The 13,197-nt window shown below is 35.8% G+C and overlaps 1 protein-coding gene across 4 annotated transcripts in view; it reads left to right on the forward strand.

The window, feature by feature from the left end:
• The window catches only part of HDAC9 (histone deacetylase 9), a 903,132-nt gene that overhangs the window by 560,916 nt on the left and 329,019 nt on the right, over positions 1-13,197 (forward strand). For 3 of the 4 annotated variants that reach the window (XM_049642881.1, XM_049642880.1, XM_049642882.1), the window contains one exon: positions 4,040-7,474. In XM_049642881.1, the coding sequence (XP_049498838.1) occupies positions 4,040-4,354 (315 nt within the window). In that variant the 3' untranslated portion in view covers positions 4,355-7,474. Of the gene's footprint in view, positions 1-4,039; positions 7,475-9,253; positions 9,257-13,197 lie in introns of those variants that run through there. The other variant, XM_049642883.1, reaches the window with a different exon arrangement.

A 13,197-nucleotide genomic window follows, 5' to 3' on the forward strand; every position in this document is an offset into this window, starting at 1 on the left:
GAATAGGAGAGCTTGCTAAATGTGATGGTAGCCGGATGTTGAGTTTCCCTTTGGAGGCTTCTGTTTCCTCAGTGAAATAAGAAGCAAAGCAGGCAGTGAATAAAAGGTCTGAATATTAGAGGTTGGAGGGGAGAGGCAGTAGTTTGAAATTGTCAAGGAAAGAGTGGGAATGAATTAACTAAAGAAATGTAGTAGGACTGTCAGGCAGCACAGAGGACCCTTTTGTTGGTTTTGCTCATGAATTTGAAGAGAAACATTCAACATGGTTGTAATTTGTTTGTTTGTTTCCTAGCTTATTCAGCTGCTTGGGTTTGGCAGAGATTCAGTATTAATCAAGGTTAGAAGTCTTACTTTTCCAGTAAAACCCATGTTGAAAAGGGCAAGAGAGTTGAAGACAGTATAAGGGAGTCATTTTTATTGATGGAGAATGGAGCTTAGTCCAGCAAGGAGGGAAGGGGCGGGGGATAAGAGAGGGTGGGCAAGCAAGAATGTGGTAGGCTCAATTGCTTAGAGCACCCTCCAGAGCTGAGGAGAGGTTAGGGTCAGAATATTCTGAGAATGATCCAGAAGGGAATGATGTTCGAAACTGAGATTTAGGAAAGTGCACAGCTACCAATAAACACCAGGGTGACTCAGTCAGTTAAACATTCAACTTTTGATTTTGCCTCAGGTCATGATTTCACGGTTTGTCTGATCGAGCCCTGCCTTACCTCCTCACTGACAGCAAAGAGCTTGCTTGGGATTCTCTCTCTCCCTCTCTCTCTTTCTGCCTCTCCCCTGCACTCGCTCTCTCTCTCTCTCTCTCTCTCTGTCTCAAAATAAATAAATAAACATTAAAAAAATAGACCAAGGCAAGGGTATAATCACAGCTTTGAGAGCTAAAGTAGAACAGAGGAAAAAGACCATTAGAGGTTAGGAGTTCAAGGTACTGAGTGGCCATGTTGGGACTGGGACTGGAAAGAAGACGAACAGCAATAGGGTCACCCTTTTACTTAACAGGTGGTATTTATAGCTTCATCTTGGTTATTAAATATGCCCCATCATCAAACATCCAGAAGCTGTAGAAGTCGCAGCCACTACTCAGTAAGCAGGGACTTTGGACGTGGCATTTCCTGGACAGTGGTCCTGTGCTTGCTGGTGGACCTTTCATGAATGGCCCCTCAGTTTCTGTCTCATGGCCACACATCCCATATTTTTTACTCTTTCTTCCTCACAGAGGTTCTTATGCGCAGGAACTTTTGAACCCCCTCCCAGAGGTGTCTGCTTCTTTCATACATGTCCTTGGCCCACCAGCTCTGACGAGCTAGCTCCCATGGGTTTCTCCAGCTAAGCTTTGGTAATGAGAGGGAGAAGTCCTGCAGCTCACCAAGCATCCATCCAGAAGATGGAACTATAGCAGTCTGCCTGCAGATAGTCCCTCTGAGGGGCTCTTGCAGCCTCCTTCACCTGACTAATACCTTTCTTTAGATAAAATCTTCTCCCCACAACAGCCTCTATACCCTGCTCTTGTATATCTCATCTGAGATGAGTGATGGAGGTAAGCTTTGCAAGACTGAATGATGAGCTGTAGCTCTCTCTCTCTGTCTCTCTCTGAAGAATGGATGGATGCTTGTCACCCAAAGTCCTTACCCCTGGTGTCCCAGCCCAAACTGGGACTTTTTAATGAAAACCCTGCTTATTTTCTATGGCATTATATGTTCTTTTTCTAACAGCCAATTAAATGGGATCCTAGAGTTGTATAGTCAAAGTTTAGAAATATTACATTGTCCCTTTTCTCCAAAATCTCAGCAGTATGCAAGGTCTTATGTATTTATGATATGAAGAGCTGATTAGCATTGGTACAAAAGTCCTGCAAATAATTTCCTATAAAGTACTTAGAGACATTTAAAGCATGATGGGATGATTGTTCTTATGCTGACAGCCCAGGAACAATAGAAATTAGATTGTAGGCACAAAGGAAACTAATATTTAATTTGCCTTCTTCATTTTGACATACATTCTGATTGGTAGATATTCTCGTAGCTTGATTGTGTCTAACTTAAGATTGGTGATGTTTACATCTTATTTGTGGCTTATCCTAAATTGTTCTTTATGTCTCTAGAATCTTGTTCTCAACCCAACCAAATATAGTATAAGCTGTAACTCTCTCCAACAAAATCTTCCAGCATTCTCCCCATCTTCTTGTGCTCAAACCCCACCAGGCTTTCATTTGCTTTAATGCCACTAAACTCCTTTTTCCAGCACACATACTGTGCCTTGGGCCAGAAATGCTCTCTACCCTTATTTCAAACCCTCATACACATAACTGACAACTCCTTTTCTATCCTTCCTCTTTCATGTCTCAGCCTAAACATAGCACCCTCTAAGTGAAACCTCCCATAGCCATCCACAGTTGTGCTCCTATGCCAACTAGGGTGTACTCTTAGAACGCCCTGTGCTTTTCATTTTCATTTACCATACTTGAAAATAAGAATAAACTTATTTATCTATTTGGTGCCTTTCTAACACACTAAACTATAAGCTCCATGAGGGCATGGTATCTTGAACATAGTTGGTGCTCAATCAATATTTGTTGAACAAATGAATGAAAACTCCCAGTAGTTTTACCTACAGTGAAATTTAAGGATTTCATCACTGTGTGCATAGCCATCTGAGGTTGTGTGGCCTGGAGGAAAGTCTGTAAGCCTAAAGTGGGTAAGACACCGTTCAGAGTTGGAGTACTAGGTATTCTAACTCTAAGCATGTATTTAGTCTTAGAAACATAGTTAGGGGCACCTGGGTGGCTCATTTGGTTAAGTGTCCAACTCTTGATTTTGGCTCAGGTTCTCACGGTTTGTGAGTTTGAGCCCCACGTTGGGCTCTGTACTGGCAGTATGGAGCATGCTTGGGATTCTCTCTCTCTCCCTCTCTCTGCCCCTCCCCCACTTGTATGAACTCTCTCTCTCAAAATAAATACAAATAAACTTTTAAAAAAAGAAACATAGATATGTATGAGGTAAGCTGAAACTGGACATAGAAAAATCAGTATTCATGATTTTAGTGGTTATATTCTAAGTGTGCTGCTCATTAGCAATATTTGGCATGTTGTTTACATGGGCACTGATGTAACAGAAAACTGTAATCACTCTTGAAAACACAGTTAGGATCTGCAGATGATCAGTCAGTGGGGACCTTATCGATTTTAAGATGAAATCATCTTGAGTATTTTACCCCATTTATTGAGCTTTTATACTATGATATTTTGCTATTGTTTACATTAGGTATGTTGTCATTTTTTAAAATCATTGATCAATTAATTCATATACTTCTGAAGATTAAATACAATTTAATTTATAAAGTCAAGAAAAGACCTAAGTAATAATTTTCAATTACAAATAATTTCTTCTTCCCTCTTATTTAGTTATGTTCATAAAACATTTTTACTATAACTTTTTAATCCCACACCTTTTTAAAGTTTAGGATTTCAAAATCAATATTTCCATGTTTTCCTGGTATATATAAGAGGGTGTTTATCATTTGACCAGTTAGGTATGGGAAAATTAGATAGACAAGGACTTCTCATTTGTGTTTGTACTTTATAGTGGTTGACATTTGTCATAAAAATGAGACTGTGGAAGTTTTCCATTACCGTTCCATTATTTCCATTACATTTTCTCTTTGCAGAAAAATATTCTCAGGTCTATTTGGATTAAATTGTCACAGTACAAACTGTACTTATAAAAGTTTCCTGGTTCTCCCAGAGGAAGCTTATCTACCTTTTTCCCACCATTTTCTAAGTGTGTTAAAGAGTAATCCGATTCTTAAAAGCACCTAAACACCTTATTCTCTGCCTGCTACACCAATACAATATAGAAATGATGGGACTGCTTCAGATTCAGTATTATTGAGGAAGTTGCATACAAATTCGTTGTGAAATTGATGTTCAGAAATTAGGAAACAGAATGTACTGAAGTAGAGTCATTAGAAATCAAAGTGTATTTTGCTTCTCTGTTACCACCAAGGACTATTGAATTTTGAACCCCTGAACACTCTCTTCTAGCTGCTTTCGAAATCTATTGAACAACTGAAGCAACCAGGCAGTCACCTCGAGGAAGCGGAGGAAGAGCTTCAGGGGGACCAGGCGATGCAGGAAGACAGAGCGCCCTCTAGTGGCAACAGCACTAGGAGCGACAGCAGTGCTTGTGTGGATGACACACTGGGACAAGTTGGGGCTGTGAAGGTCAAGGAGGAACCAGTGGACAGTGATGAAGATGCTCAGATCCAGGAAATGGAATCTGGGGAGCAGGCTGCTTTTATGCAACAGGTAATAGGCAAAGATTTAGCTCCAGGATTTGTAATTAAAGTCATTATCTGAATATGAAATGCATTGCAGGTTTTGGTAAATGGATATTATTTCCTATCCTGTTTATATTTCTGAATGATTTGATTTTAGTGTTTAAGGATTCTACTTAATACATATATATCTATATAGAGATTTCTCTATATACTGGTTTCTATATAGATATCAAGGTTTCATTGAAACTCCACTGGTAAGGAAATACTTGTTACACTAAAATTATACTACATAAGTATACACATAATTAATAGGCTTTAAATTCATCCCAAAGCCCGCCACACCAATTACTTCTAAGGAAAATGAACTCACTGTTGATTTTAGTTTATCTGTTGAGATCAGTGACTGCTGGATCAAGTCACCCAGTCTGATCAATGAAACATTCTATTAGTTCTTGATTTTTTTTTTTTTTTTTTGGTATATAGAATTCAGTTTTCACATTGTTGTACATAATGTATCATACTACAGTCTTGAACACTGTTAAAGGTAGTCTGCCCCTTCCGTCCTCTCTCTTTTTTGTTAAGTTAAATGTTCTGGTTACCATGCCAATAGTCCTTAGGTTATTGTATAGATTGCAATTGAAAATATTAGGAATAGAGGTGGTTTTAAATATATAGATTGCAAAGTACAGCACTATTTTAAATATTACATTATGTCTCACCTAGCACTGCTCATTTTACTTTTATCTTGTGTTATTTGATGACATTGTCTATCAAAAAAGATCAAATGAAGCCGATGCAAGTATCGGCAAGGAGTAATGTGCAGCATTATGGTCCAATCAGATACTATATTGTATCTACAATTGTAGAAAACATAGTAATGGTATGATGATTATCTGATATGAAGTCACAATTATGTTTAAAAGAAGAAGGTGTATCATATTTCATAATCATATCACTAGGATCTCTTAGGCATGATTCCATAATGACCCGGCATATACCATACCATTTTGGCAAATAAAAATTTAGGAAAGTTAGGTTTAACAACAGAATCTACTTGTATATAATGCACCTTCAGAAGGACTGTGTCCTTTGATGCTATGAAATACAAACAACTTTGAAGGCAACAGAAGACTCTGTTTATTTAAGTCAGTTCTTTGTCAGGTTCCTGCTGTTCTACAGAAAACTGATTCTATGCGGCTGAACAGGAAATGCCTTGTGGAAACAGGAAGTCCAAGTGATTCATGTAATGAGGAATGTAGGGGGGGGAAAAACGGAGGATAGTGTTTTACTCTTTCTGTTTTTAAAGGGCACTCTATGAATTGATTTATTGTCTAAGAAAATAACACCACAAGTAGGGAAATTGTTAAGGAAGCTTTTCACTGGAACATTTCCTTCATACTCCCTTTTGATATGTTTACCTTGTTTTATAGGTTTACTTTTGTTAAGCTAGTTAAAGATTCTCTGTATTAAGACCCCTTTAATATGGATAATCCAAATTGACCTAGAATCTTTGTGAGGTTTTTTTCTATTAAAATATTTATATTTCTAAATCCAAGGTATTTTAAGGTGTAGTATCCTGTTTCAAAGGAGATAGAACAATTTTGCCAAATGTAGACATTGTAACAACTGTATGTTATTGGCACGTGTTGTTTACATTTTGCTGTGACATTTAAAAATATTTCTTAAAAAAAGGTCACTGCTAAAGATACATTATCCTTTTTAAAAAAGTCTCCATTCAAATTAAATTAATATAACTAGTAGTTAGAAAGTTTAAAACTTTTCCATATAACGAAAGTCCTTCTGATAATTTGACAAATAGCTATAATAGGCAACTTTTCCTATTACCAACATATTTTGGTTAGTATATTCCTTAAGATTAAAATGACTTTTTGTCAGTTGTTTTGCATTAAAAATATGGCATTCCTAAGATAAAATTGTATATTTTTTCCATCTCATAAATATTCATTTTCTTTAAAGTCTTCTTTCAATCTCATAAAAAAGGGATAGTGCATCTTTTAAAATACATTTTATTTGGGGAGGAACATGTGGCTGAGCAGACTTTTGTATAATATCACTTCAAAGATATGTAATCACAAACAAAAAAAAAAAACCTATTTTTTATAATGTCATTTGAGAGAGCTAGCTTCATCAGTACAGTTGGTGGACATTAATTGTTTGAATTTGATAGTCTTTGAATTTAATCAAGAAACTACCTGGAACCAGTGAAAAAGAAAGCTGGACTTAATTCATCTTAGAATTAATTGATAAATGTCTCTTTTAAAATCTACTGTATTTATTATAATTTACACCCTTGAAGGTGATCTCTTGTTTTGTGTTGTAAATATATTGTTTGTATGTTTCCTTCTTGCCTTCTGTTATAAGTCTCTTCCTTTCTCAAATAAAGTTTTTTTTAAAAGATCCCCTTTCATACATTTGGCTTTGTGTAAACTTGATCTATTTAATCGAATTTGAAGCTCATGCACTAGGTCTCGTATACCAAAATATATTTGCCATTTGTTGTCGAAACAAGAAAATGAAGATATTTTGAGCAATTATTTCTCATGCCATTAAAAATAATAAATCCAACAATGATTTTAACCTACTTATGTCAGCCATTATCAGATAGCAAACACAGGTAAAATTTGTTGCCTCTTCATTTCCCCAGTGTGGCCTCTTTTTTCATGATATGTCATCATCTTTGATGTCACCTTCCAAATATAAAACTTTATATTGATAAATGTTAATTCCTAACTTTGCTCAACTTAAAAAATTATTTTTAAAAAGGTTAACATAATTCCTTCAGTGTAACAAGCACTCAGTAAATAATAAAATAAATAATGTTCCATGTATCATAATAATTTTATCTATTACAGTGACAGCCTGACCTACAAGTATAAAGTAACAGTCCATAAATTTAAAGAGAAAAAAACAATTAAATGACTTCCCCTTAGATGGAAACAATGATTCTAATGCTAGAGTAAAGAACAAGGAGCCTGGCTCAAGTAAAGGAAACTGAACCATAGACATCCATGCCCCTTGACAGACTGTGCTCCTCTTCTGGTCAGTTGCTAGCAAAATTTAAATCAGTCAGTACTTCATAACTTCATAATGTGTTACCTTGTTTTTGTCTCAGCGGGTTAAAAATAGTTGTTTTATATTCTTTGATTCCCTTAATCTAAACTTCAATGTCTTACAAATTAAAATTACTCCAACTCACAACAATATTGCATTAGATTATTAAGAATTCTGGAACTAAATATCACTGTTACAAAATGGGTTATTATTCCATAATGCCATAAATCTGATAATTTGATCAAAATTGTTGGAATACCATTAGTTATAATTTTCTAAAAATTGTCTTTGGACTTTTTTTTTAATGTTTTATTTATTTTTGAGACAGAGACAGAGCATGAGCAGGGGAGGGGCAGAGAGAGAGAGGGAGACACAAAATCTAAAGCAGGCTTCAGGCTCTGAGCTGTCAGCACAGAGCCCAACGTGGGGCTCAAACTCACAAACCACGAGACCATGACCTGAGCCGAAGTCGGACGTTTAACTGACTGAGCCACCCAGGCGCCCTGCCGTTAGGCTTTTTATAAAATTACAAGAAGAACCTGATGCCAGAGATCCTCAAAAAGGAGTTGGAGGAACCAATTAGATAATGGTTTCATACTGCATTTCTGATTTTCAAACTGTAAAGTGGAAGTTCAATAAAAAGTACCAATCTCATGTTAAAAACTTTTTCTTTAAGAAAAATACTTTTTGCCAGGAATTGCAGTTACTAAACATTAGATTTCCTCTTCTGGCAGTAAAAATCCACCTTCTCATTGGTAAAGGTGGCTGCTGAAATGGAGACTGCTACTTTTAATTAATCTGAAAAAGATTATCTTTAAGAAATTTGTACTTAGTTTTATACTTTTTTCTCTAAAGGATATTAAAAAGGAATTCAGACACTCAACATTTTTTTTGAAACATAGTACTCAACGGATATATAGGTAGATAAGATTATTTTTTTTTAATTTGGCATTTCTTTGTGATTATTTCGATAATGGAAACGGAATTGTGGGTATACAATTGTGAGTTAATAATGATAAATAATCAAGGTAATTACCAATTACAATCAAGAACTTGGATATGCAAGAGAAGGAATTCTAGATGTAGATTACCATTCCCTTTGTTCTTGATAATTCCTCCATTGGGGTTTTAAAAGGAAAGGATGGGAGGGCAATCAAAGAATTCTGGCAAATAAAACAAGATACTGGGAATGTGACTTTTCAGAACTTATCTATTTAGATTTAAAAAGTTCTCTATTCTAATTTCATAATACCTTCTTTAAGGCTTATAAAGTGGAAGGTTTAGACCATGCAACCTTTTGGGGTCATCTTGATTTAAAAAAAGACTTTCACTTTTAACTATTGCAAACATATGTCTAGTAACTTGTTTAGTTCTCACAACAACCTTATGAGGTAGATATTATTTCTCATTGTAGAGATGAGGGCACTGAGGCACAAGGAAGTTAAATAAGGCCAAAGTCACCCAATCAGTGACAGTCTAGCTCTAATTTGAACCCAGGCACTCTGGCACTGGAGTTCTTGTTCTCTCCTTTTACTACCGCACTGCATTTAATGCAACATTTCTTTTCACCTATACAGGTTTATTAATTCACCAGTTCTCTCTCTCTCTCTCTCTCTCTCTCTCTCTCTCTCTCTCTCTCCTCTTTTCCCTCTTCCCTCTTCTCTCTTCCCTCTTCTCTCTTCTTCTCTCTTTTCTCTCTCTCTCCTTTCTTCCAGCCCCCCATCAACATTTCCGAACTGTTTTGAATCAATTTTCTCTTAATCATTGTTTCCTTGTTGTAAAGTAGGAGATCAGGACTTTTTTTTTTTTTGTCTAATGCACAGATGAGAGACTTAATTCTTGGACACATGATATTCAACCATTTTGAGTCATGAAAATTTGTGAGTTTCTTTTTTTCTGACCCAAGCCAGTGTTAGGATGAGGGAAAACAGAATACCTGCCCTTGAGATTAATTTTGGGGGAAGAGGAGAAAAGATTTCAACTAGGTCAAGCTCTCCTTTGCCACTTCTTATCTTTATTTCCCAACCAAGGCAAAGATCCCAATTTCTAAGCACCTAGAACGCTGCCTTTTAAAACCTTTTTTTGACTTCTGCTCTTGATAATTATTTTGAGCTAAAATAGTCTGTATAAAATGTTGGGGAGAGGAAGAACAGAGACATTTGTCTTGAGTTCTTGTCTTTCTAGGTGATTTTTCTGTTGAAAGATGCATAAAAATCCTCCTGAGGGAAGTTGCTGGCAATTCAGATTCTGACTGCACCTCCTAGAGGTTCTGATTCTGTTGTCCCAACATGGAGCCCAGGCATGTAATTTTTTAAGCCCTTCGGGAGAGTCTGATTCAGATATAATGTTCTGGAGGTGCCCAAGGGCCCTAAACCACTTCCTGAATTAAGGCCTGATTTTCAATAGCTTTTACCTAAGATCCTTGAACTCTTCATTCATAGTTTCCAAAATAGACTATATTCTATTTTTTGTGTATTGTTCTGTTTCATTTGCATTTTAACTCGACTACAGATTATTCTCACAATATTTACTGCTGTTACTTCTTTGATAGTATTTGTCCTTTTGGTTTATTTTTCTCTTCTAATTTAAATAATTGCTTAGCCTGTTTATAGAGTATTACTCACCAATACTTGGCAAATTATTTTTCTTCACAAGTTGTGAGCTATTTGTTGCAACATAGTTTTTTGTTTTTGTGTTTTTGTTGAGATAAATTTCATATCACATACAATTTATCATTTTGTCCATTTTAAAGTATACAATTCGGTGGGTTTTGGTATATTCATGATGCTGTGCTGCTGTCACTACTACCTAATTCCAGAATATTTTCATCAACTGAAAGCAATCCTCTACCAGTTAATCAGTCACTCCCCCCTTGCTCCCTCCCTCCAGCCCCTGGCAACCACTTACATCTACTTTAGGTCTCTATGGATTTGCCTGTTGTGGACACTTCATATAAATGAATCATATATTATGTGGCCTTTTGTGTGTCTGGCTTCTTTCACTCTGCATGTTTTCAAGGTTCGCGTATCAGTACTGCATTCCTTTTTATGACTGAATAATACTCCATTGTGTGAATATACTACATTTTGTTTATGCAGTCATTAGTTGAAGGACACATAGTTTTCATTCTTTGGCTCCTATGAGTAATGCTGCTATAAATGTTCATGTTCAAGCTTTTATGTTAACATACATTATTCTCTTGAGTATATGCATAGTATATACCTAGGAGTGAAATTGCTGGGCTCTATGGTACTTCTGTTTACTTGTGAAGAACTGCCAGATTGTTTTCCACTAGCAGTATAAGAGGGATTGCAATGTTTCCACGTCCTTCCAACACTTGTTATTTTGTTTTTTTTTTTTTAAATTGCAGTCACCCTGGTGCATGTGAAATATCAACTCATTGCTGCTTTGATTCCTATTTTGCTAATTGCTAATGGTGATGAGCATCTTTAAATTTCCTTAGTGACCATTTGTATCTTTTGGGGGTAATACCTATTCAAGTCCTCTGCCCAGTTTTTGATTGGCTTCTTAGTCTTTTTGTTGTTGAGTTTTAAGTGTTTTTAAATATATTTGCTGGATATCCAAAATGTGAATTGCAAATTATCAAATATATGAGTTGCAATTTTTTTCTCCCATTCTGTGGGTCTTCTTTCCTTGATGTTTCTATTGGTACACAAACATTTTTATTTTTGCTGCAGTCTAGTTTATCTATTTTTTTCTTTTGTTGCTTGTGCTTTTGGTGCCATATTTAAGAAACCATTGCCTGATCCAATGTCACAAAGATGTATACCCCTGTTTCCTTCTAAGAGTTTTTTTATTTTATTTTATTTTTTTAATGTTTTTATTTATTTTTTTTTTTTATTTTTGGGAGAGAGAGACAGAGCATGAGCATGAGCATGAGCAGGGGAGGGAGAGAGAGAGAGAGGGAGATGCAGAACCCAAAGCAGCTCCCGGCTCTGAGATGTCAGCACAGAGCCTGATGGGGGGCTTGAACTCATGAACCGCAAGATCATGACCTGAGCCGAAGTCAGACGCTCAACAAAGTGAGCCACCCAGGTGCCCCTAAGAGTTTTTAATTTTAGCACTTTTAGGTCTTTGATCCATTTTTGAGTTATATACACTTTTTTAAAAAAATGTTCTTCCATTTGAGTTATTTTTAAAGAGATAAGAACTTAATGATTGTTGGTCTCCATTTTCTCATGCAGCATCTCCATTTTTTTTTTTAATTTCTAGCTGATATTGGTCTTGCATTTCTCCCCTTCCTGTTATTATCTCTTGTTGCTTCCTGGCTTTTGAGGCTCTTCCTTTCCTTTTTCTTCCCAATAACCATATAAATGCTACAATCTTGCTGTTTATTGTACCTAATATAAACTGAACAAAACATTAAGTTTATTTTTCCTTTAAGAAATGCCTTTTGCTGGTGATGTTTAAAAACTAAATCTGAGGGGCACCTGGGTGGCTCAGTTGGTTGGGCGTCCGACTTCAGCTCAGGTCATGATCTCACAGTTCGTGGGTTCAAGCCCCGCATCAGACTCTGTGCTGACAGCTCAGAGCCTGGAGCCTGTTTCAGATTCTATGTCTCCCTCTCTCTCTGCCCCTCCCCTGTTCACGCTCTGTCTCTGTCTCAAGAATAAATAAACATTAAAAAAATTTAAAAAAAAAACTAAATCAGAGTTATTTTTCCTCATTTATAAGACAAAATTCTATCCTGGTTACTCATTTTTACTCATGTCTTGTTTGCCCTTAAATTTTATGTTGAACCCGTGTTTTCCTCTTTGCTTTCATCTTTGTGTCTCTGTTGACAGAATTTCTGCAATGACCCCTATATTTGTACTGTCCAAACTGGTAGCCACTTGTATCAATCAAGAATTTAACATGTGACTGGTATGACTGAGATATGCTGTAAGTGTGAAATGCACACTAGATTTCAGAGACATAGTAGGAAAAATATATTCCTAAGTGATAAAGATGTATTTGGTTACATATTAAAATAATATTTTAAATAGATTATGTAACATTATTAAAATTAATCTTTCTTAATGTGGCTGTTAGAAAAGTTAAGATTATATATGTGGCTTACATTTTTGGCTCACATTATATTTTCTGTTATAGAATCCTGCTTTAGATCATCTTTCATTTTATATTATGTAAACAGACTTCACTACATCATTTTAGAAATAGGTGGGCTATCAAACTTGAACAAACCAATATTTGCTCATGCCATTATCTTTCTGTTGCTGTTACTCAGTTTAACACACACATGTAAATTGTTAGTGTTAGAAGGGATATGCATATCTGAATGATTTAAGGGTTTAAAGACCTCCTTGTTCTTTACCTTAAAGGTAACTTGAAGTCTATCAAATGCTTTATTAATACTTATCAGTTGTAAGGAAAATTCGCTTATTTCTCCACTCTCATCTCAGTTATTAAATTCACTCTCTTTAAAATACACTGTTTTATCCGGCTTTTCCATTTTATCCATGGAACCACCCTTTAGACACTGGAAAGATTATTATGAAATCACCTTTATTTCCTCTCCTTTATTTCTAATAAGCAATTGCAATACTCCTGTTTCTGATTTCCAAGCCATCATATCTCTGTACTTTCTCTTTGGCTCTGCTTTCCCTGGTCAATATCTTAATTAATAGTAACACAAATTCATTCTTTTGCTATTACAATAACCTCCTTCCGCATCAGTGTAGTCTTTATACTGATTCAATGAACGTACTGTAAAATACCAATGCCCCGTTCACATTCTCTGTAAACAGAACCTACAATATCTACCTAATAGTTTAATCTAAATGGTATCCTGTAGTTTCAACCCTCATAATTATATATATATATATATAT

The sequence above is a fragment of the Panthera uncia genome, chromosome A2, assembly GCF_023721935.1.
Source record: "Panthera uncia isolate 11264 chromosome A2, Puncia_PCG_1.0, whole genome shotgun sequence".
Lineage (NCBI taxonomy): Eukaryota > Metazoa > Chordata > Mammalia > Carnivora > Felidae > Panthera > Panthera uncia.